This window comes from Lipomyces chichibuensis (genome assembly GCF_038497645.1).
Source record: "Lipomyces chichibuensis strain CBS 12929 unplaced genomic scaffold V1513scaffold_1, whole genome shotgun sequence".
Classification (NCBI taxonomy): domain Eukaryota; kingdom Fungi; phylum Ascomycota; class Lipomycetes; order Lipomycetales; family Lipomycetaceae; genus Lipomyces; species Lipomyces chichibuensis.
Window position 1 is genome coordinate 144,484 of NW_027117453.1, and position 22,866 is coordinate 167,349.

The 22,866-nt window shown below is 45.0% G+C and overlaps 9 protein-coding genes across 9 annotated transcripts; 4 read left to right on the forward strand and 5 right to left on the reverse strand.

The window, feature by feature from the left end:
* Window positions 1-146: 146 nt before the first annotated feature.
* Window positions 147-1,706, reverse strand: V1513DRAFT_434793 (nucleotide-diphospho-sugar transferase). Its single transcript, XM_066896514.1, has one exon. The coding sequence runs from the start codon at window positions 1,527-1,529 to the stop codon at window positions 282-284; it is 1,248 nt and encodes a 415-aa protein (XP_066756404.1). The 5' UTR covers window positions 1,530-1,706; the 3' UTR covers window positions 147-281.
* A 2,909-nt stretch (window positions 1,707-4,615) lies between these two features.
* On the forward strand, window positions 4,616-6,406 carry V1513DRAFT_428616 (major facilitator superfamily domain-containing protein; the record flags this gene model as incomplete). Its single annotated transcript, XM_066896299.1, has 3 exons — window positions 4,616-5,069; window positions 5,124-5,733; window positions 5,785-6,406. 3 exons carry the CDS (start codon window positions 4,616-4,618, stop codon window positions 6,404-6,406), a joined length of 1,686 nt encoding a protein of 561 aa, XP_066756405.1.
* A 460-nt stretch (window positions 6,407-6,866) lies between these two features.
* On the reverse strand, window positions 6,867-7,971 carry V1513DRAFT_371838 (Mdm33 family-domain-containing protein; the record flags this gene model as incomplete). Its single annotated transcript, XM_066894755.1, has 2 exons — window positions 6,867-7,720; window positions 7,773-7,971. The coding sequence occupies 2 exons, from the start codon at window positions 7,969-7,971 to the stop codon at window positions 6,867-6,869; spliced, it is 1,053 nt and encodes a 350-aa protein (XP_066756406.1).
* Window positions 7,972-8,604: 633 nt separating this feature from the next.
* On the reverse strand, window positions 8,605-10,428 carry V1513DRAFT_482002 (Formate/nitrite transporter-domain-containing protein). Its single transcript, XM_066900375.1, has 2 exons — window positions 9,693-10,428; window positions 8,605-9,632 (listed from the first exon to the last, which is right to left on the reverse strand). The coding sequence occupies exons 1-2, from the start codon at window positions 10,047-10,049 to the stop codon at window positions 8,946-8,948; spliced, it is 1,044 nt and encodes a 347-aa protein (XP_066756407.1). The 5' UTR covers window positions 10,050-10,428; the 3' UTR covers window positions 8,605-8,945.
* A 1,928-nt stretch (window positions 10,429-12,356) lies between these two features.
* On the forward strand, window positions 12,357-13,882 carry V1513DRAFT_455816 (uncharacterized protein; the record flags this gene model as incomplete). The annotated part of the gene is made up of 5 exons (XM_066899535.1): window positions 12,357-12,424; window positions 12,476-12,578; window positions 12,635-12,800; window positions 12,852-13,297; window positions 13,346-13,882. The coding sequence occupies 5 exons, from the start codon at window positions 12,357-12,359 to the stop codon at window positions 13,880-13,882; spliced, it is 1,320 nt and encodes a 439-aa protein (XP_066756408.1).
* A 473-nt stretch (window positions 13,883-14,355) lies between these two features.
* Window positions 14,356-17,712, reverse strand: V1513DRAFT_455817 (SacI homology domain-containing protein; the record flags this gene model as incomplete). The annotated part of the gene is made up of 7 exons (XM_066899536.1): window positions 14,356-15,094; window positions 15,155-15,521; window positions 15,579-15,804; window positions 15,860-16,281; window positions 16,337-16,523; window positions 16,577-16,677; window positions 16,737-17,712. 7 exons carry the CDS (start codon window positions 17,710-17,712, stop codon window positions 14,356-14,358), a joined length of 3,018 nt encoding a protein of 1,005 aa, XP_066756409.1.
* A 159-nt stretch (window positions 17,713-17,871) lies between these two features.
* V1513DRAFT_434815 (CTLH/CRA C-terminal to lish motif domain-containing protein) lies at window positions 17,872-19,658 on the forward strand. The gene is made up of 4 exons (XM_066896515.1): window positions 17,872-18,127; window positions 18,183-18,295; window positions 18,488-18,683; window positions 18,885-19,658. Exons 1-4 carry the CDS (start codon window positions 18,125-18,127, stop codon window positions 19,296-19,298), a joined length of 726 nt encoding a protein of 241 aa, XP_066756410.1. The 5' UTR covers window positions 17,872-18,124; the 3' UTR covers window positions 19,299-19,658.
* A 6-nt stretch (window positions 19,659-19,664) lies between these two features.
* On the forward strand, window positions 19,665-20,965 carry V1513DRAFT_392447 (armadillo-type protein). Its single transcript, XM_066895291.1, has 2 exons — window positions 19,665-19,908; window positions 19,968-20,965. The coding sequence occupies exons 1-2, from the start codon at window positions 19,758-19,760 to the stop codon at window positions 20,753-20,755; spliced, it is 939 nt and encodes a 312-aa protein (XP_066756411.1). The 5' UTR covers window positions 19,665-19,757; the 3' UTR covers window positions 20,756-20,965.
* V1513DRAFT_434820 (uncharacterized protein) lies at window positions 20,922-21,730 on the reverse strand. Its single transcript, XM_066896516.1, has 4 exons — window positions 21,561-21,730; window positions 21,373-21,497; window positions 21,229-21,306; window positions 20,922-21,168 (listed from the first exon to the last, which is right to left on the reverse strand). Exons 1-4 carry the CDS (start codon window positions 21,676-21,678, stop codon window positions 21,112-21,114), a joined length of 378 nt encoding a protein of 125 aa, XP_066756412.1. The 5' UTR covers window positions 21,679-21,730; the 3' UTR covers window positions 20,922-21,111.
* Between the last annotated feature and the right edge of the window lie 1,136 nt (window positions 21,731-22,866).

Here is a 22,866-nt window from a genome sequence, read left to right on the forward strand (position 1 = left end):
GCAGCAACAAATAAGCGCCGCACAGCCGTCTTCTTTTTGAGTCCGGGTCTTCTAGTTTATAGCGGTTCTAAAAATAATGCGCGGTCTGTGGTCTACAGTTGGTCTTGAGGACTTATTTCTGCACAGCCAGAGACGCATGAAGTTCGTCAAATTACAATGTCGAATTCAATTTATACTTAAGCCCACCGATGTTATCCGTTACCGGTTGCAACAAATCAGTATCCTTGAAGCATACAGCCAAAACGTATTCAACCAAAAACAATCCCCAAAAAATAAACAGTTTAGCTCTGTTGATGCCATTCCGACGGACGTTTCATCTCCATAACGTCGTAGTATCGTGGTGTGCACGAATATCCCTTCCAGATGAAGTTATCTACTGGGTTACACGTGCACTGCAACTTCAATCTGTCTGCCTTGTTAGTAGGGCAGTTAGTGAACGGGACATGCCAGTATCCGATGTCGTCAAAGAAGTGGACTTTATCTTTAGGCAACAAGAGACCGGCTGCGATGGAATGTACTGGCGCGTCGCCCCATCGCTCGTAGAAGAAGCCACCTTCGTGGTCAAGAAACTCGAAGAAGTCACGGTACGCTTTAGAACGCCAAAAGTCGAGGTTTCCGATCTCAAAGTTACTCCAGAAATGACACCTGTTATATGTGATGCCATTGTCTTCTGAGAGCCAGTTCATGAGATTATTCTCGGCAATATGTTCAGGGTGCTCCTTTATAAATTTCTTGACTGAGTTCCAGAGTGTCGGGATAGTGTCGATGTATTCGTAGAGCGAAAGCGTGAAGCCATAGTCGTACCCATTTTTTTCCATATATTTGAACACGTCGTAGTCGACGTCGCAGTGGAGAATGATATCGGGCTCGACGCGCCAGTAGTATTTGTAGGGCTTCATGAGCTCTTGTTGGAAAAAGAAACCGCTCTCGAACCGACACATGTGCCGGTAACTAATGGAATCACCATATATAATTTGCTTCTGCCTCATCTGCTCGCGCACCTCGGCTGCCTTCTCCTGATCAATCCAGTCCGGGAATCCCCAGTGCTCTTTCGGGATTTTGCCGTACTTTACGTTCCCACTGATCAGAGACGACGTAATTTCCTTGAAATTATCATCAAAATCGTCGTCGTTCAAGAAGACCCAGTCGTAGTGGTATTTTCGGTTAAACCTGTCCTCGACATGGCGAATAGACTTCACAAGCGACCAAATGTCTTGGTTCCGAGCCAATGTGACAAAGGTGGCATTCGCGCGAACATAATCTTTGCCTTCGTCCACAGATGTTTTAACGTCTACCGATGACTTTTCTTCGCCCTTCACCTCTTCCTTTGCAGGCGCAGCTGGCTTGTCGCCTGACGTCACTGGCGCCTTTTGTTCCGGCCCGGGAGTGGACACCGACTTCTCGTGATAACCTGCTGCGCGCGACAGCGTAGTCAGACTTGAAGGATTTGTGATCTTGTAAATAATCACAATCAGAACTAACGCGAGAGCCGCAAGGCGCGCGATTCGGAGTGTCGATGCGCGAGGCATTTGAGATCAACAACGAACGATCTGATGGACAACGATGCTTCCCTCGTTAAATTTATCCTATTCGGTATCCGTATTCAGCTCCTGATCTCAATCCCAGATCCTGCGTAATGCTGGATATCTGTAAGGGAACCGGTTGTCAACAACAGGCCAAACTTTGACAATGGAGACGATCCAGGTGGAATGGTTATTAGCGTGACTGAAATAACGACGTAACGTTTACTGGCGGAGGAGCGGCGTTGCCCCTGCATTCGGCAAAAGGCCCTTTTTTCCTTGCAGAGTTATCCTTCTCCGGCGACAAAATTACGAACAATTCAAAGAATAATAAATCCTACACATTTTATTTCCAAAATTTCTATATACTTTGTTCAGTAACTTGTCTGAGCGATCGGAGACACGATTCCTGCGCTGAATTCGCCGGCCGAGGGAGGCATTCATGATGGATATGCCGTAGATGTGGATCATACACGACGTATGCGACATGGTCTAAGTTTACAGGGTCTTGTACCGACCAGTGGTTAAATACATCATTCCAGAGCTGACCGCCAAATCGAGCATTTCCTCTTTGGGACTAGTGGATAAAGTATTTGTCACCGCAGACATTTAGTTGGTACAAAGTTAACTAGTCAGTATCGAATAATGTATTTCCACATATATATCTTTAATATCCAGGTCACACTGCTGTTGGAAAGCAGAATGCTGGCTCTCAGACGCGTCGAACAGGAAGTTGCCAGTGTTCCTAGCAATCGACGAGACAGAAGATCCGGTTAAAGGGCAGTAGTAAAATCGTGGCTTCGTTTTGCGCACATACTATGCAATAGCAAGTGACAAAAGGCTATATTAATCATGACTGATAAGTCAGATCAGTGGTGAGCCTGAACATTTTGGTCGATGCCGCTAGTCGCAATTGTCTCCTGCTCAGTTTTTCCAGTGCCGGTTAGCCGTCTCACGTACCATTCCCCTTCATTGTTGGTTTCTCCTCATCATGTTGCGACCACTTTCAATGTCGCCACATTCGGTATGGCTGCAACGGTCCCTCCCAGAGAAGAATGACGAATCGACGATCAGAACTCTGAAGTACCAGTAAACAAAAGAACGTGTTATTTATATATGAGCAACTGAAAGGAGTACTGGTCAATTGCGTTTTAGTGGAAATTCCGCGAGTGGCACGTGCGGCGGTCACTGTGGCTGATGCCTGGATAATCGGCTTGCGAACGCATTTCAAGAGAAACAGTGTTCTTGGGAAAAGACTTGGGCACCACAATGCTGTTTTTTATTGTATCAAAGTACGGGCTGAGCTGTAATTGCTACCGTACCAAGGACGTCCGATGCCCGTACCACCACTGATTCCCAGACTCCGCCCAATCGCTTGCTGGCGATATCGCGACTACCATCGAACTCCACTTGACCATCATCTATACGGTCCGCTCCTGCCTCTAAAGTGTTGTTTGTTATAATAACCGCCAGATGTCTTCGTGTGGAGCTCTCCTCGAATATCGGTCAATTACCATAGACGCCGGACCGACAGGAGGCAGCAAGTCAGGATTCCAAGAGTCCAATCAACCATAGCTCCACAACGCGCTAGCCAGATAAGGGTCCCCCTAATTGCTGCCAACTTTCCCTGTCTGTGTTGCCCAGCCCACTAATTGATCTGATTTTTTTACATCTTCGGTATCTCATAAGGATGAATAACTGAATTTGGATTGTATCCATCATCCACTCTATAACCGAAAGAATTCGACACGCAATCACGTTTTCTCTCCGTCATGATATACTTTTGCGCGATACTGTGTGGCCATCTCTCGAATGCGACGAGCGGGTTGTCACCGTTCCCGTTCTCTGCCGTTCCATACTTTGGTCACAGTATTTTGGTTATATTGGCCGACCGTGTCCTCTAGCGATGGATTCACTTTGGTATGCTTATTTTCACCGGTACACTCTGTTCTTATTACATCATCCGGGAGACTATGTCTCCAACGCCACAGTCCTCAATAGATAGTCAATACGTTACTGAGCTCGAGCGGAATCCTATGCGATGTCTTCGGTTTAAACTTAATCATAATCTATTCCAAGGAGTCTTGTGTTTCATCTCTTCGGTACGTTGTACATGTGTTTCTTCTGCTACTTTGGCTGAAGGTGTCTGGGTGGTATACATGTTTGTCATTTTGGACCATTCCGTATTAAGTACAGTATTAGGTATACAAACCCTGTTAGTTCTTTCTAACAGGACAAATGTGGTGCGGCGCCGAGATCTAATCCGAATGATGAGGGTACTGTACTCACAATCTCGTGGGTACTCAAGATCTTCCGGAAGGGTTTGTACCTGTCAGATTGTGGTTAGGAAACATAAACTGAACAAGCAAGAGACAGATAAACCCTAAAACGGTCCAGTATTGCAAATGTGGTGGCGGTGCACATCAAGTAGCCACATCGCAATGCCTTTCTCGACTATTATTGCAGTACTACTAACTTACTTTTTTTGGTTCTTTATTAGCGTATTCCCGACACTCCGTTGCTTGGCCTTGGTGTTGCTGTTGTCGAGTGGGAGAGGCCTATTCTTAAGGCAAAGTCTAGATCTGCACCGCCACGCACCACTGATTATTCTTTGCTCCAGAAAAAGTTGTGATTTTCTGTACCGTACACTTCTAGCGAGGATTCCCTCTTGCCGTCATCCGGTTAATGCCTGTTTCGATTATTGTTCTTGTCTCTTGCAGAGCCATCCATCTGTACGAAAATTTGATCGCTCGCAGACGTGGGTGGGTTGCGTTGCTTGACCTTCGCGGTGTCTGTACAATGAGATATGATCGATATCTTATGCAATTTACTTGATGGCGATGGTCATGCCTCTAATGCGGGTATACGGGCCACCACATACTTCTGCTGAAGTAATTAACCTAGGCAGACGAGTGCCCGGTACATCGGCACGCCGTCTGCTAAGGACTGTTTCACAACGCTTCATCAAGCGCCATTCACTCTGATTCGTGACTCCTATATATACCCTCCTTACTTCCGCCATTGTACCTGTGCTGTTTCTTCCCTATTCCCTCAATTCCAGTCTGGCTTTATCGATCTTTATTGCGACATTCACAATGGCAGACCAAACGACCGTGTTGCACATCAACGGTACAGAATTTGAGACTTCGACCTCGGCCGACGATCTCAAGACAAAGCTACAAAAGTCCAACCAACCGTACCTGCACACCGCTGAGAGCGCTATCTCGCCGCTGGACGCCGCCAACTTCCCCGTCGCTGTCGTAAAATCGACGGCTGATCTGACCGAATATATCTCACCGCAAGTAACAGGTTATATCGCCGAGCCAGATGGGTTCAAGCTCGTGACGTTCACACCGGATGATCCTGAGAATCCCAAGAATTGGCCCAAACTGTATAAATGGTATTGCACCATGACAATCGCGTTGTTGTGTTTTGCGGTCGCGTTTGGTTCGGCAGTTGTCACCGGAGATTTACAAGGTGTCGCGGATCATTTTCATGTTTCCATGGAAGTTGCGATTTTGACTGTCACGCTTTTCGTTATTGGCTTTGGTATGTTGAGTCCGGCTCTGTGGAGACATGAATTTCTATACTAATGCTTGACAGGCGTTGGTCCTATGTTCTTTGCTCCGGCGTCGGAGTTGTGGGGCCGACAGATTGTTTACATCAGTACTCTCAGCATCGCGGTTGTTTTTATTATCCCGTGTGCTGTAGCGAAAAACATCGGCACTCTTCTGGTCAGCCGTTTGATCGACGGCATTGCCTTCTCAGCGCCAATGACGCTTGTCGGCGGCACACTTGCCGACATCTGGAAGAACGAGGAGCGCGGCACCGCCATGGCCGCTTTCTCCGCCGCGCCTTTTTTGGGCCCGTGTGTTGGCCCGATTGTCAGTGGCTTTATCGGCGACAACGTGGACTGGCGATGGATTTACTATGTCATGCTCATTTTCACCGGCGCAGTCCACGTTCTTGTCTGCTTCACCATCCCCGAGACGTACGCTCCCGAAATCCTCAAGCGACGGGCAAAAAAGCTGCGAAAGCAGACAGGCGATAGTTCCTACGTGACTGACCTTGAGCGGGACCCACGTCCGATCGTTAACATGATTGCGGTCAATTTTTATCGTCCGTTCATTCTGCTATTTGGGGAGTTGATTGTATTTTTGATTACAGTTTACATGTCCGTTATTTACGGTCTCTTGTATATGTTCTTCTTTGCGTATGTTTCCTTCTGTTTGATTTAAGTCTAGAATTCTATTAACTATATTAGGTACCCAGTGGTTTTCGCAGAAGGAAAGCACTTCAAGTACGGTCCCGTTGGTCTCATGTTCATCCCCATTGCCGTTGGTGTCATTGTTGCCGCACTGATCGCGCCGTTTGTGAACCGCCACTACGTAAAGATGGTCAAGAAATACGACGGTCGCCCACCTGCTGAAGTCCGACTAATCCCGATGATGTTCGCATGCTGGTTAATTCCTATCGGTCTCTTCATCTTCGCTTGGACATCCTACCCACGGCTCGTCTGGGTCGGCCCATGTCTCGCAGGCTTCCCGTGCGGTCTCGGCTTCTGCATTCTCTACAATTCGGCGAACAACTACCTAGTCGACTCATACCAACACCACGCCGCTTCGGCGCTCGCCGCAAAGACGTTCTTACGGTCAATTTGGGGCGCAGCCGTACCCCTTTTCACGATCCAAATGTATCACAGACTAGGTAATGAGTGGGCTGGTTCCTTTCTCGCGTTCATCGCGCTCGCTTGTTGTTTGATTCCGTATCTTTTCTACATTTTTGGTGCGCGGATTAGGGCGAGGTCCAAGTACGCTTATTCTCCTGACGATGAGATCGCAGAGAAGATAGCGCATCCGGTGGGTAAGACGAAACAGTTTGCTTAGACCCCTTCTTGCAATTTATGTTTGCGTAGTTGCTAGTAAATAAATAAATTTTCGTGCGTCCTGAGCAGCTGAGGAGGAAGTGATGCAGACAAGGTTCGCGGAAATCGCTGAGCGTTTGAAGTATTCGCCGGCTTTTGATTCCCGCTTATCACAGGGAACATATTATGCAAATTTACTGCCCGTTGTAGATTTATCTACAGTTTACTTTCCAAGGGCATTATTAAGCCTAAAAGTAGTATGCAGGGATCTGTACAAATCAACCGCAAACTACACGATATGAGGCTTCCCAGACAGAATCTTGTGTTAGTTGTGATAAAGCCGGTGCTTTGTGGAGCTGGTGATGACAGAGATCAATGACCTGCCAAAATGACAGCATTTAGTAACGTTCATGTGTCCCTCTAGATACTCCATACAGATGCGCTTATATATACATGCCCAAATATTTCTAATATCCACAAGATCACCGCCATTGCAACGCGGTCGTGATCAATCCAACAACAGCAGCACCAACAACAGCGCTAACGCCTGACCATATAGCTAACTCAATTCGCGTTGACTCGAATATCGCGTCTTTAGGAATTGTTGTGCCTTCGTCCCCGAGTCCTGCAAAGACGTTAAGTATAAGCGTGAGTGCGTCGCCTGCTGAGCGTACCGACAGTCGACGAGGGCGTGATGAAGTTATACTGGATTTCATTGGCGGCATGTCATCTGGGACAAATCCTGGTACTTCGACAGGAGTCGCAATCGAAGATTCCTTCCCCCGCGCGTGTCCATCGGCACTAGCAATCGCAGACCCTGCCTCCTGTCTCGCCATCGCCTCCTGAACAATACTCTCCACCTGATCTCTGGTCAAGATCATCTCTGTCCCCAAAATATTCCTCACCCGATCCTCAAATGATCCAACGAGTCTCTTCCGCTTCCATGGCTCCAGTCCCAATTGCACAACCAAAAACAGCACAACGTTAACTCCCATCAAAATCCATGTGCCCCAGGTCGACGCCCGGCGAATCTTGTCAGACCATATCTGCTCCTCGTGGTAGCGCGCCAAAATCGACCGACTCAGCGCAGCTTGCGCGTCGTCGGCTACGTGTTCAGCGCGAGTGAGCCGCTCGTGGGCGTGCGCCTCCGCCTGCTCGTTCGCATGATCTGACCGATAGAGTTCCGTGAAACGTTCGAGGTCGTTGGGACTCCAAGCGTGCTTGCGTTGGAGTAACTCATTTACTTCACGCTGGGACGCAGAACGGCTTGCAATAGCGTCAGTGTAAGCCTCCTTCGCTGCTTTAACTTCATTCCGAGTGTTCTTCAACAATTGCTCTAATGTTTAGGTTAACAATCAAGTCTGCAGATGTTATTAAAGTACACGCACCTTGCTTCTCAATCGCTTTCCGTAATAATTCTATCTCGCTGTATCCGGTTAAATTATTCAACGTCTTCCCAGCAGTGAACAGTGTTGCCTGCAATAAATCCAGCTTCTGTGACAAAGTTTTCGACAACTGCGACCTCCGCGCTTCAAGGCTGGACGGCAAGTTATTCAAAAGTTCGGTTGCTCGAACCTGTGCGTCCATCGGGTTTGGCGATGACGGATTGGGAGATGATGTATTCTCAAATGATGCTGAATCCTTTGAAGATTCTGGTGGTAAATCTGAAAAGATGTGATCGTCTAGCGAACGCGACCCCTTGCGAAGACTACCAAAGGTAGAAAAGCTTTGCTGATGCCGGAATCGAGGCCCCGTAAAAGTTCGATAATGCAGTTCCTTAGAGAAGCATCCAACCATGGAACTCGGTCCCCTGACGCTACCACCTGCACTCCGAGAACCGGAGGAGCACATGAAAAGCTCGCGAACATGATGCTGTCCGCGAAGGCCAAACATCCGTCCGGATCCGTTCATCGCCGCTTTCTGTGGTCAATGTTTCACGCGGTAAGAACAAACACCACCAACGTGAATTTGTCTGGTGCAATGATCGGGCCGAACAAATTAACTTTCGTCCGCGAGGAACGGCGAGAATAGCGGAACTATGTTCGCGGTTTATATTTCTTTGAGGTGCTAACAAGCACAACGCTGTTAATATATGCAGGGGTCATTTTGACCATGCTGTATGCCTTTATCCAGTCGATTGTAATCCATATTGATGCGACATATGACTTCACGCTCATTCCTACGTGGGGATCCCTCCGTTCCAATACAGTTGTAATAATGTAAGAGGCCAATGCAGAAAGTATTAATTAATCAAACATATTTTACCAACCTAATCCGTCTAAACTAAGCCGCCGTATTTAATCCAATACATATATACAGTTAAGCACCCAACACCAGAGAAATAGAACCACAACCACTGTAGATGCAGAAAGGAAGTCTATAACGAAAGCGAATGAACCAGCAAGAAGAATTCAAAAAAATCAAATGAACCATTGTTGCACAATACTCCAAAATAAGCAGAACGTGACAAAAAAAAACCGTCTGGATCAACTCAGCGGCACAACGCATTTTGAGACATGCAGAATAATATACTGCACGCACACTTAGCCGTAGATCAATTGTCATTCAACTTTTTCGTCCGTGTCGGAATTGGCCCCGGATCTGCTCGCGCCAGTAGGTGATACACTATTGGCATCGTGAGACATAACACGGAATTTCCGATCCCGCCGGTTAAAAGATTCCATTGACTCGGAAAGAGGGACTGCTCTATTCCCGATCTGAACTATAGGCGCAACTGTTGAAGGCTCAGCGATCGGTAATATCGATTCATTTCCCATGTCTATTTCGTCGTTGGCACCATCTTTGGGGAATACATAAAGGTACCAATATACGAGCGCGACAAAAAATCCGCCACCGACCATATTTCCAAGGGTCGACAATAGCAGCGATTTCCATATAAACAGGCCAACGGATATTGGCGCGCCATTGACCATACCCATCGGGACTAAGAACATGTTCGCCACTGAATTTTCGAAACCGACCGCGACGAAAGTGAAGATTGGAATCCATATACTGATTACACGGGAGACGACTGTCCGCGATAAGAACGCTGTGTATACTCCGATGCAAATGAGCCAGTTGCAACCAATGGCTCTCACAAAGACTGTGCTCGCGCTGGGAACCAGAACTTTATCATTGGCGAATACAATGGTACCTGTTAAATATGGATCTGCCGAGAGAATGTGACCATAGTGCGCAATGACAAGATAAAATAACGAGCCGGCTAAATTTGCAAAAAATGAAACTACCTGCGTTTATACAGTTAGAGATTTCGCATGTTGATTATGTACTCAATCCAACAGACTTACAAAACAATAAACCGACCTCCATAATGGTATCTTGCGCTGCAATAATGCTATTGAGAGGAACAGAATATTGCCAGTAGAAAGCTCCCCACCAGTGAGAGTTGACATAACAAGACCGACCGGGAAAACAAGGCCCAGAAGCAGCTGTACTACTGCTGGATTTGATTCTGATAGTCCGTCACAACCGCCTTTCACTAGCAGAGTGACCAGTCCTCCGACTGACACTAGAGCGCCGCCAATGAAGTTCCGTACTATCATGTAATCTAACCGCTGATATGCCTTACTTATGCCGGCAGTAAGAAGAAGCATTGCCGCGTCATCTGCGTCGAGATGATCTGAGGTAGAAGTCGGTTTGCTCATCGTGATATTCGTGTATAGATTTCCTCGAACTCCTTTGGGCAAGGAAAGCAAGGCTCAACGAGTAGCTGATAAAGAACGTGTAGAGAATGAAGTAACGCTCGTATGTCGACACATCGAAATTAATAAAATAGAAGCCGCACAAATGGGCAGCACAATGAACGTTGTGAGAGCTAATAGCAGGAAGTTGAATTCCACTTGGGTTGCTTCGAGTCAGATGGTACTTGAGTTTAGCTGCCTCACGCAGTGAACGCTGGTGAATGGCGGAAGATTATCCACCGTCCGTGAACTAAAAAATACCGGGTCAAAAGAGAAGAGAATCAAGCAAATAGCACAGAAGAAGCACAGGAAACGGCAGAATTTCGTAAGGTGATCTGACGTGAATTCGCTTCGGCAGTGGAGTTGCATTGGTGGGGCGCAATTTATCAATCGGGACAGTAATTCCGGCCATCCATGAATAGCTTGACGGCAACTTTATTTGGTATACCAGAAACAGCGTAGAGCTGGTGCACATATACGTACTAAACCCTTGCTGATTCTGTAAATTCGTACATCCCGGACCATGTTAATTTGGAGCCATGGATGGAATTACTTCGGTGTTCGACTTTCTCTGCATATTCGTAGGACAGAAACCAAATCTAGGAAACCCTAGTTGCACAACAGAAAAGTGAACAGATTTCGTCAGAGCAGTGCTCACTTCCACCTTATCGCCGTCCACCCGGTTATCATAAAGGAAGCCACCAAGCACTATATCCATTAGACCGACCAATATAGTCTTCATTTTGAAAGAAACCTGTTTAGATCGCCACTTTACTGCCTATATCCGAAGTCTCAGTAAAGCTCGAAGTGTTTTCACAATTCCATAACCTTGGGTTGTCCTTATCTTGCCAGATTAAATTTTGCCGCACGTTCGGAATTAGGGTCCGCTTATTTTCAAGTAATTGAGGCATTATCCACCGCGCGACCTGAATGCTTAATGAATCATTGAACCTTGTTGCATCCTTCTTCGTACAATTCTACAATCCGTAAGTACTGTACTGTCTTTGCACTATTCTGATAAGTTGCTGATTGTCCTTAGCTACAGCGTATAAAGTTTAGGTTGCTTTTTTCTGCAGAAGCGAAATCCAAACTAAATTTGAATGATGAATCCCGCTAGGGTTGGGGTACTGCCAGATATTGATTGACATAGACAACTGTGGACTTGGATTGTGAGCTCATATCGAATGACACCTCTCATGGCCTTGAAAAGCTAATCTGGATCGTTAAGACTCCAGACGCTGAAAGAGCATAAACGGCCGCGTTGCTTTCTGGAGTTCTGGCTCATCGCAAGAGTGTGTGGAATAGATCTGAAGACGATAGATTGGCGGTTCAATAGGAAACCTCTCGTCGTTTAAGAGCGAACCATTTGGATTGATTGTAGTGGTTAAGTAGGCCCAATTCTGGCAATGATCTGGTATGCTGAGCTACTTGACTAGACTGGCTCTTTTGTGGGTCGACCACAGAGGTGTTGTGATATTCATTGAGTTATTGTCGACGGTAACGCGGCCAAACTGTGAACGACCTGATAAAACAAATACCCGCTCTGGAAATGTATGTAACTCACTTTGCAACTACCTTTGATAAGTCATATAATCACAATCTTCTCAATAGCGACGGGGCTGATTGTTGTGGAAAGAGCTGTCGGATGGCGCGAAATGGAGCATTTGCTACAAGCCGATCTGGGATGCTCGATAAGACGTGCCTAAATACATAATTACGTTCAAAATAGCTTCTATTTGTGGCAGGCATGTTACGCCCACCACAGTTTTATTATATTTTTTACCTCAACGACGAGCCGCTTGTGACGCGAGCGGGGTCGCCGGAATTGTCAATGACGCATGTGGAGATAGCGTAAAACGAGCGAGTAGTCACCGACAATTATTATATTAAATGATTGTACATTGAACATAATTGCGAATAAATAATAGATGACTTTCAAGTATTTAGAAAAGATCGCGGGGTCGGTGGTCGTGCCATCGGTTAAGCGGACTCTTGACTTACTTCCGAAGATACGTCCAGTATACATATTTAGGCTCCGCCGTCTCCCTACGCCGACCTTGTCACCTTGACTGCTCGTTATATCTACCTACTATTATATCATGCTACACATTTATGTATATTGGATCAATGTCCGTCGTTCCCTCGGCTCATTGCGCCTTATTACAAGTGCGGCTCAATTCTGATATCATTCCAAACTCTAACTAAAGTCATCGTTGAATGGTCTACCACAAAATACGCTCTTAATGCTCTAATCAAAATATTCGGACGGGCATGGCGAGTGCATATGCACAATTCTGCAATAATAAGGCTGACTTCCAGACGTTGAGTGATCAGGAACGGCAGGTCGATTCATTTCTATGTTCCAGCAACGTCGACTAACTGCGCTTTAGAAGTTACATTCGTCAGTTATTGGAAACGAAAACACAGAACGAAGTATTTAATAAGGATGATTTGCAGTATACCACTGCCGTGTCGATCGATGAGCTGTCTGAGGTATCTCGTCACATCAGTACGTGCGAAGGAACGTTGCTAACCTCCGACGCGCCCAGATCTCCAAGAAAGGGCAATTTATATACGCATTGTTCCATTTTATAAATACTGAGGAAATTGATCTCTCCGCTGAGTGGAGAACATATGCCACTGATCTGTTAAACCGAATATGCGTATTGTTGCGTCCTCTTCCCGGGAAATGGATATGGACTCAAGACGAATTTGGTAATTAGTATCTGCTGTTCGTTGAAATTAGTAGATTTTAACGTTGCATAGTTGAAACGAAGAGCCGATGGAATTTACAGCAAGAATATAGGCAGACGGCACTAAATTTGCTGAAAGCCTTAGCTGAGGTACTGGAGTACTTGTATCCAGTCTTTGACAATCTTGATTCTCGGACAGTCGTGGAGGCCATTGCGGCATACTTGGTTCCAGAGGATCCTTGGTGCACATCTGAATCAAACAGAATTGTGAAATCTCTGATTGAAATGTATACTCCAGTGCCATTCGACACCGAAGATACTGGGAAACAGATCTTAGCTGAAACTTTACGTCCAATATTCAAGTCAGCTAAGCATAAAAATCTGAGCTCAGCTGGCAGGCACTCATCGTCGCGCGAACACGAACTGCGGATCCAGTTCGACATTGACGATGAGTCGCCCTGGACTGCACAACGACCAGAGGCCGCCTCGTTGCTACACTTTGTGCTCTCCTCTGCTGATGTAGGTAGTATTGATTAACCTGTGGGCGCCCTGCTGACCATTACGCAGACGAAATTTATGTCCGACAATTGGCCTATTCTTGTACCTTCTATACTTGCAATTATCGACGATATCGATCCCGTTTACAAAACCCGAGGTTGTTCGATACTTCACCTCCTACTTTTGAAAGTAAATCCCCAAGTCATCCTCGTCACCGGCATCGCGGGCATCTTTTGGGACGCGCTATTGGCATGTCTCGCATATCTTCCGATAGGTTCGTCCAACGTCACAGTCACAGAGTCGGTTAATCTGCTAGACATTACTTACACTGATCTTATCCTTCTATCGTCTATTAGGTCTATGGATACAGGATCCAAAAAGGTCCCTACAGACTTATTATCCGTAGTAGATGCCCGTGAAGTACAAAGACGGCAATCAAAATACCTAGGATCTATTATCATAGAAGGTATATACAGCGGCATGCGTCTATGCGGTGAGCATGTGGAGGTAGCTGACCTACTGATTTCCAAACTCGGGATCATCGCCAAGAATATGGACATTTATTTTGTCCTGTATTTACAGGTAGTTTCGTTACAGTCCGTATAAGCAGTTACGCACTAACTAGTCAAACAGAAAGTGACGGAAATTATTGTAAACGTTTTATCGGACCCGTTTGGCCCGGTGTATCCACGACTTCTGCATACGACGTTAAACACTCTCAATATAATAATCGAACAAACGTCATCCAGAATAGCACCATATCGATTTATGATTCTCAAGGGCCTGTTGTCGTGCTGGAGACAAACTTGCGTAAACGACGCTTCGGATGAGATGCAGAGCTTAAAAGACCATCTTCGAGGTATCACCACTAATCTGGCTACATTAGTTAAAAAGCAAATTAGCGAAACCGATTGGGAGAATACTGTCAGGGAAATAGTGAAAGTTGACAACACGTTTGAGCATTTGTTTCAGTGATATAGATATATTTGCTTGAGGTGGTGTACAATGATAAAATGCGGTGTGTAGATATCTAAATGTCGTCACAAAATTCCCAAAACGCCAATTGCCCAACCCAAAAGTTACCTTGCCTGCATCTTTACTGCTTTCTTTCCAATATAATTGCCCTTAAGCCAAATTTGATAACTTCTAAATCTTTTAGACTGCTCTTCGTCCGAATTTTTCACCGATGCCGCAATTTCTGAGGCCAAAACATGCTGCAAATACAGCATGTTATCTTCATCGGACACATAGTCCGAGTCAATTACGCTAGGCAAAGTGCTCTTAATGTAATTCTCAAAATCTAAGTGCTGTTGGTTACGCATCAGTGCTTTCTTCTCCGCGATTCCTAATGGCGCAATGTCCGGATTCGTAGACAAATATTTCCAATATTCCTGAGTCTCGGAACTTGCGACAGTAGGCTTCATAATATGGTCCACAATCTCGGTCATATCCCTAATCTCAGAATGAAATCCTCTATCGTCTTTCTCACCGCCATAACACCAAAGAGTGTCGTCAAATCCGTCATCGTTGTCAATAGGCAACGACGCAACCTGGCTATAATAATCGTCGCTTCTTGACGATGGCGGACTTTCGGTTTCAGGTGGCGACGGAGAAGGACTGCGTTTTTCCAATTTAGACGAAAAGTCGATGAATCCGATGTCCAAGAATTTTCGAGTACGACGGGTACTAATGACGCTTATGATACTGCTTCGATCGTCTGCAATGCGTTCCTTTTCAAGGAAGTCCTTCGTCTGGTGATCGATATGAAGCTGCCGAGGTTCGAACGGACTTAGGTTGTGCTTGCCATTGCCGACAACCCTACAAATATTGTTATTAGCACTTGTCTAATGGACAGAAATCGGTAATGGCGCCACTTACATAGAAGGCAGGTATCGCAAGGTGGAGTTCATGTTGTACTGAAACACCTTTGAAAAAGAAGATAGCAATTTTGGTTTATAATATTCCATCCAATAATTGTCGAAATAACCTGAAGTTAACCTAGGACTCGTGATACTGTCTGTCGTAATTGTTTCTTTCTCCAGACTTTCAATTTCACGTTGTGTAAGGGGCTGCTGAAGATGGATTGATGTCCACCAACGTCGATAACTGCGCCGAGGTGGCTTCTTCCCAGTAGGAATCCCATGGTGGAGGTAGTAATCTGTACTTAAGTCCCATAACATAGGCTGTCCTTTCTCAAACACATAGTTACCTAAAAAAAGATTGATAGCTTCCTGTCGCTGGTTGTCTACATTCAAAATTAGCTCTATTGAACAGACAAACAAACAAACAAACGAAAACATACCAACAAAGGAATTACTGTAGTAGCGTCGAATACTTTCGATCAGATCACGTGAATGACTCGTCCATTGATTGATCCGTCTATACGTTTCCATAGTGTTCACCAAATGCGAGCCTCCGTACTGAAGCGCAATGGTATCTCCGTGATCATGATACATCTCTGTGAGTAGATTCACAGCGTCCGTATCGTAATTAACAGAATCTCCGCCAATAATTCCTAGAGCATGTAACTATATCCACTCAGTAAAATGCATCAGATGCAGAGTAATACATGGTGCAACGTACCTGATAGCCGAGAGCCCTCTTTCCCATAACGAACTGTGCAGCGTTCGTGCGATCTAAACAATCGATACAGTTCGTTCGACATACTCCACTTTGTACTGATAGCGGCTCTGCTCCATTGTGAAAAATCTTTGTTGTCCTCAGAATACGGTCCGCATATTCCTCCAGGAACTCTATAACCTCTTGATCCCGACCTTTTGACGCTCGGCTCATGTCCCAAGATGTATACAGAATCTTAGCTTTCTCAGGGAGAAACTGATTAAGATATTGCAAACACTGTTCAAATTCGTGTAGAAGGATCGTCTCCCGAGGGGTACGCTCGCGGGTCTTAATGAGATTGAAAACAATCACAGGCGTTCCGTATCGTCTGAACATGTCGTCAAAGTGCAACGCGGCAGCACTGAAAAATGGATCAACAACATTCACTGGTTATGAAGCTCAATATCAAGAAATTGAAACTCGACACTAAGATGCACTCACGCTCAATAGGAGGTTTCGGCGACATTCCACTGACATCCTGAGTCCAAAATAATGGAATACTGCCTCTGTGCTGAACAAATGAAGTATATCTTGTGTTGGCAAAAGGCTGGCCATCTAGAGCGTGGAATGACGTCGTTAACATGTCTGAAACGATTTGCTCTGTCTCGACATCATTCGCAACGTAGCCCTAATAAAAGCATTACAGAAAGTCGGCATAAGATCCTACAGAGTGCTACTCACTTGATCGTTAGCCCCTCGTTTCAAGAAACGAGCGCCTGCGAAATAATGCGACCGTCTAGCTATTATAGCTATAGACACATTATGTCCGTACACCGAGATATCTGAGTCCAATCAGCAGCTTGCACAATAACTTGTCAGCAGAAGTGCTAAGACAACTTACTGGCCTGATCAATAAATCCATGAATGATTGGCAGGCACCAAGTCAACACGTCTAATTTTGAATCATATGCAGGTTTCAAGAGATAATGATTCCAAACAAACATCTCGTTGTAATCAGAATACACCTTCCAATCATCTGTGGGAAAGTTCAGTTTAACACGTTGCCGCTCACGATCTAGATTCCTCTGCAGCGTATGTGTAAGATCATATGAATAACTGAAATAAAACGTCTTGCTGAGGTCGAGATTCTGAAACGTGGATAAAAATCTAGCTTCGCCAGAGTTCCTATGAGGTTTTCGATAGGCTGCAGTGGAACACAAGGGGATTAGTTCTGTCGCGTCAATGTGGTAGATGTAATGTCCTCCCAGTAATGCTACCGCGCTTCGTTTCGTAATTACAGACATGTAATAATATTGTGTGAACCTGATGAACCCGATCACTCCCCACGAAGTTAACCGCTTTGTGAGACCACCAACTGGATTGCCATCCTGAATAGCTTCAAGTAGTTCAATTATCTGCGAATGAGTGTAAAGAGTGTCGTCTTGAGTCAAGGACAAATCTCCTTGATCGGCTGTCAAATCGATCTTAAGCACGCGAAACCTCGTGTCATTCATATTCGAACCAATGAGATAAAAGCGAGTCTTTGTCTCGTATAGCGTGTATTTGCACATCCGATTTAATGTTGCGTCACCAGTGAGCTCTTGCTGCTTGGTGTCTGGTTCATTATCGGCATCCTCGTCGGTATCGTCATCTGCTGACAAATATTTGTCTGGTACACCACCGTGCGTCTCATCCTTCACAAAATCGAATCCAGGGACTGTTTCTGATGGCTGTGGCTTACTGCTGGGAAACTTAAGGAATGGCAACGGAGATGACTGTGGTTTTTGAACGTTAGTCGTACCAGCTAAATTAGCTGAGCCTCCGCCAGCATGGCCTGACATTGTAGAGAATACAAGCTCCGGATCTGGAGGATCCATGGCTATGTTTTAAACTATTTCTGTGCTTAAGCCTGAGAGTACCGTGAAAGTTGACGTTGAACCTCTCGCCGATTAGACTGAGCTGATATAGATAGTCGGTTGTCAAAAGACCCTGACCCTTACATTGGATGTAGCCATTAGCCATTACATAAATGAGCAAGCGTTGATATAATAAGGTATAACTCCCACAAGATAAATATTGCAATCGTTTAGTGGTCACTTCGGGAGCTCATAGACGTCCCCCACCTCTCCCCACTGCATTAGCAGCTAACCGAATCATAAACGACGACTTCGAATCAGTGCAGAAATTTTCGTGGCGGTTCTCCGGCTGAGGATTTTCTAGTTATATAGACAATTCTTTAGTCACGCAAAAGTGTCTTCCGGATCGCTAGCTTTGCAGCTTCTGCAAACAATGGTGCGTCAACGCTATATGAGGAAGTGATTCTTTGTCTAACACAGGTCTGCTGTAGTCCGCGGCGGCTTCCATCGGTCCAGGAGCAAACAATGCGAGTATAACGCCGAAGCGTGGCTATAGTCGAGAGCAATGGGAGTCAAAATTAGATAGCGTGAAGGTTTCCAAGGCGTAAGTGGTTTTTAACTGATGTACATCTAAAAGGCGTTGTACTTCTCATGATGATTTCTTACAAGTTGGGAATCTCTCTGACAAATGCCATGGAGAGAACTGTTATTTACTTGATCTCTGATTTTATTTCTTGTTACGTAATTGGTTTTGCAAGTCTAATTGAAACATTGCTGACTGGACAACGGTGGATAGAAATCTTAATGCGCTTGTTATGAACTACCTAATTATTGAAGGCTATCAATCAGCAGCGCTGAAATTTGCTCAAGAGGCTAACATCTCATCTTCCGTGGCCTTGGACTCAATTGACGATCGCATGCAAATCCGTGCTGCCATCCATGCTGGAGCAATTCAAGAGGCGATCGAGCGGATTAACGATCTAAATCCAGAGGTAAGCGTTGTTTTCTGTTCATTATGGGAAAATTTCGTAAACCGTAGCGATGATTAAATCGTTTTCATGCACCACTCATATGGCCATCGCCTTTGATGAGAAAACAAAACCTTACTTCAGTCTTCAACATGAGCTACTTTATCTACTGCATTAATGTCTTTTGGGCCCTCGATAGTATTTGAACTTACTAATTATCTTTAGCTCCTTGATACAAATCCAGAACTTCACTTCTCGTTGCTGAGATTACAGCTTATCGAACTTATTCGAAAGTGCACTGCAAGCCCGAACGGCGACATCCAGCCTGTTCTTAGCTTTGCGACTACACATCTGGCAAGTCGAGCCCAAAAAAATCCAGCCTTTTTGACGGATCTTGAGCGCACTATGGCTCTATTATGTTTTCCGCAAGATAATCTTGCTCCGCAACTTGCGGAGTTGATGGATCCGTCATTACGACGACAGGTTGCTGCGCGCGTAAATGAGGCTATACTCGAGGCACAGGGAGTCATGAGAGAGGCGAAGATGCGCGGTCTGGTACGATTGTGGGGATGGGCAGAAAATGCATTACGACAAGAAAAAGTCGACTTTCCTTCACTGGATTTGAAAAATATCGCGTAAGATATTTGGATCGTTGCTTCGGTGTACAAGGTCATATTTAGGTTGATGGGCGAATATCGGGTATCTGGTGTTAAATTGAATAATTTACTAGGTGGCGCTTTAGTGGGTTCTTCTTGTTATTATGGGTGCCTTGATCAAATAAATGCATGTGTTGGTTATCAAATTACGTTCTGCCCTAATATGGTATGAATGGTATCGTCTAATTATTTCCGTGGCATATTTTGTGGTATATTCGCATCCTCACCTGAATATGCGTATCGTCATGATGAAGGAGTATACTAGGACAATATGGTAATGGGCGGTAAGCAAGTCGCGGAGATGGTGCGGCGCTGTCAATCGGATTCTATTTTCACACAAAAAGTTTTGCCGAGCTCCCAACTTGTCCAACAACTCTGCTAGCCACATAAAACTCACGACATTTTCTACTTACTCGAATCACAAGTAATTTCTAAATAAGACATGGCTGATGTTGAAGACCTTCCACAACTGCGTGCAATTCTTACAGACGCATCCGGTGACACGCCGTTGGCTAACCGATTCAGAGCACTATTTTCTCTCAAGTCTCTAGGGAAGGCCGGCATCAATGAGGCAATTGACATCATAGGGGAAGGTTGGCAAACATATTTACAATAGACTTTGTCGGCGTATGTATACTAACGGATATGTCAGCATTCAAGGACGATTCTGCACTATTAAAGCATGAACTCGCCTACGTCCTTGGTCAAACAAAGAATTTGTACGCTGTTCCAACCCTCCAGAATGTCTTGAAGGATGTACACGAGGATCCGATGGTTCGTCACGAAGCTGCGGAGGCCCTTGGTGCTATCGGTGATAAGGGAAGTTTAGATATGTTAAAAGAGTATTTTGAGAAAGATCCTTTGGAAATCATAAGGCAGACATGCGAATTGGCTATTGCTCGAATCGAATGGGAGCACTCAAAGCTTTCGCAAGTAGAGGTTCTCGAGGAGAGTCACTTTTCGAGCATTGATCCTGCTCCTCCGTTACCATATGAGAACAGCTCAGTGGACCAGTTGCAGAAGGTTCTCGTGGATCAGTCAGTACCGCTTTTTGAACGCTACAGAGCGATGTTCCGGCTGCGCGATTTAGGCACAGCAGAATCCGTCGATGCTCTGATTACTGGACTTGACGACCCCTCAGCTTTATTCCGTCACGAAATCGCCTACGTGTTTGGACAGCTCTGCGACCCGAGGTCGGTTAATGCGCTGGTGAAGGTTCTCCAGAATGAAAGTGAGGGGGGTATGGTCCGCCATGAGGCAGCCGAAGCTCTTGGCAGCATTGCCACTGACGACGTTATGCCAGTCTTGCAGAAGTTCTTGCAGGATAAAGAACGTGTTGTTCGAGAGTCAGCTGTTGTCGCCTTAGACATGTATGAATATGAGAAGTCGGAGGAGATGGAGTATGTCTCTGTCCCTTCTGCGTCGACTGTCACTGTTTAATAGTTGGCGATGCGGATAAACTGTTTGAATCAGAATTCAGTGCTTTGTTCTCGTTTTCTGAAAATTTATGGGGATTTTAGGTATTGTCACCGGATTAAATTTTTTTGCATTTTCATTTTGGAATAAAAGTCTGCTAATTAGAGTTATTGGTTAAGGTGTATCATTAGGTTGGCCATGTAATGAAATTTGCGTTTGATATAAAGAACAATGAACAATTATAGCTAAAAGCCAGTTGTTTTTGCCAAATCCATCTATAAATACAAGAAACCCCAATTGCGCCATATTTTTATTCCGGACCAAAATGAATAACTTTTATGTCTTTATGTAAACAATTTGAATCATAGTGCAAAATAGTTCTAGTTGTTCGTACTAAATTTGTAGCCACAATCAGTGCAAGAATAGAAAATTGTAGCCTATACGTTCTCAGTCAGCATTGTTGTCCTAAAATTGCATTTGACGCCAAGAGTACTTACACCCTCATCGGCACTGCGGAGTTGTAATGAGTAGTATTGCATCTCATCCTTGCCACACTGCGGGCATTTTTCTTTAATCTATATTCCTTGGTCAGAATTTTATAGAACAGTAAATAACATCCAAATTAAACAAAATTTCCTGACCGTGGCACCCTCTTCCGTCCGTTCGTCTCGGCGCAGTGTCGTCTTAACAACGGATCTCTTCTGGCGCAAGCTAGATGGAAACGCAGTCTCTGAAGATTGCGTGGTAACAGTCAAATTCGCAAAATCTAACAAAAGATGTTAGTCTACAGGTTCGAAATGGCAAATATTCTCAAAGCAAAAAAAAATACCTTTGGACGGGTAAGCAGCACCGCACTGACCGCAGCTGAGGACTTGACGAGCGGCCGCAATACTATCTAATAGATTGCCACAGTCAGTGCAAAAAATCAAACTTCCAATAACCGACATCGTTATGTCAAAAATCTAGCGTGGATAGCGTTGGATGGCGGGAATATATATATGACAGTGTTTCATCGAGCCGCAATTCTTCGGTCGTTTAGAGTTTAAGTTTCTGTCTCGACAGCAGCAGTGAGAATCAAATCGGTTATTCCCTATATTAAACACAAGCAACTCAAGCACATTGCTAACTGTATCTTGGCAATTACTATCACTGGGACACCCTTACATCGCGTCAAATACGATGTAGTTATGTCATTCGTTAAACAAAGACTGCCAAGGGCTCTGCTTGGGAGCATATTTTCTGACAATTTACTCCTTTGAAACGACAGCACGATTTTCAACAACCAACAAGTCCGGTAGTAGATCATGTCTGTACGCCAATAATAGACACATCAAAGATCCTAGCTCGGACGTCATAATACGTAAAGAGTAAAAATAAGCGAATATAAGTTAATGGTAGACTGCGTGATTCCCGCTCACCAAGTATTCTGTTCAAGTCAGATTATTCGATTTTAGTGTATTATTAGAATAAGTAATAATAAAGGTTTGTAGTTTAATTGGCAAAGCTTCCTCTTGTCACGAAAAATTAAAACGGCGGCTCATAATGTCAAAGGCTATACTTAAACGTGAGCAGGCATTCTATCGCGGCGACTAGACCTGTCACCGTCAATCGGTCATCATTCATTTAATTATCGTACATGATCCCATAGGAGACGCCATAGGAGACGTGCGTTGATGCCTGCCCAAGTCGATTTTCGGCCGCAAGACCTTTGGTCTGGTAATTGCAATGTACCTAGCGCAACCGAACTATACTTCATCATAATTCAACACGATTTGCTTATCATTAGCAAGTTGGAAATGGGGAGAATTAGCCGAATTCAGTCATTCAGATAAATAGTGCATCGAATGGGCTGTATTATGATCTGAATTCTTATCTGATAAAGCGCTCCATTATTTTAACATCTAAATCGACTGTAGAGTATCTAGTATTGTAGAGTATCTGATATTGCGTTTTATACGTTTGGAATATATGTGACACACGGCCGCTAGTAATATTCCTCCTGAGGCCAGATCGGCAGATGCCATAATGTGCTCATAGGTAAGCTCATTGCTGTATATAAAGACAACGAATCCGGCATTGCCCCTGAATGAAGCGAGTGGCCGACGATTACCAAGGGTTCCGGAGATTTTAACAAC

Excerpts from the sequence above, each read along its gene's own strand:
- V1513DRAFT_434815 (XM_066896515.1), top strand. Across the intron at positions 18,296-18,487 it reads AGCGTGAAGGTTTCCAAGGC|AAATCTTAATGCGCTTGTTA; the intron begins GTAAGTGGTTTT and ends AACGGTGGATAG. Across the intron at positions 18,684-18,884 it reads TTAACGATCTAAATCCAGAG|CTCCTTGATACAAATCCAGA; the intron begins GTAAGCGTTGTT and ends AATTATCTTTAG.
- V1513DRAFT_392447 (XM_066895291.1), top strand. The coding sequence starts at position 19,758 with ATGGCTGATGTTGAAGACCTTCCACAACTGCGTGCAATTCTTACAGAC. Across the intron at positions 19,909-19,967 it reads AATTGACATCATAGGGGAAG|CATTCAAGGACGATTCTGCA; the intron begins GTTGGCAAACAT and ends CGGATATGTCAG.
- V1513DRAFT_434793 (XM_066896514.1), bottom strand. The coding sequence starts at position 1,529 with ATGCCTCGCGCATCGACACTCCGAATCGCGCGCCTTGCGGCTCTCGCG.
- V1513DRAFT_482002 (XM_066900375.1), bottom strand. The coding sequence starts at position 10,049 with ATGAGCAAACCGACTTCTACCTCAGATCATCTCGACGCAGATGACGCG. Across the intron at positions 9,633-9,692 it reads GGAGGTCGGTTTATTGTTTT|GTAGTTTCATTTTTTGCAAA; the intron begins GTAAGTCTGTTG and ends GTATAAACGCAG.
- V1513DRAFT_434820 (XM_066896516.1), bottom strand. The coding sequence starts at position 21,678 with ATGTCGGTTATTGGAAGTTTGATTTTTTGCACTGACTGTGGCAATCTA. Across the intron at positions 21,307-21,372 it reads GGACGGAAGAGGGTGCCACG|ATTAAAGAAAAATGCCCGCA; the intron begins GTCAGGAAATTT and ends CAAGGAATATAG. Across the intron at positions 21,169-21,228 it reads TCCGCAGTGCCGATGAGGGT|GCTACAATTTTCTATTCTTG; the intron begins GTAAGTACTCTT and ends GAGAACGTATAG.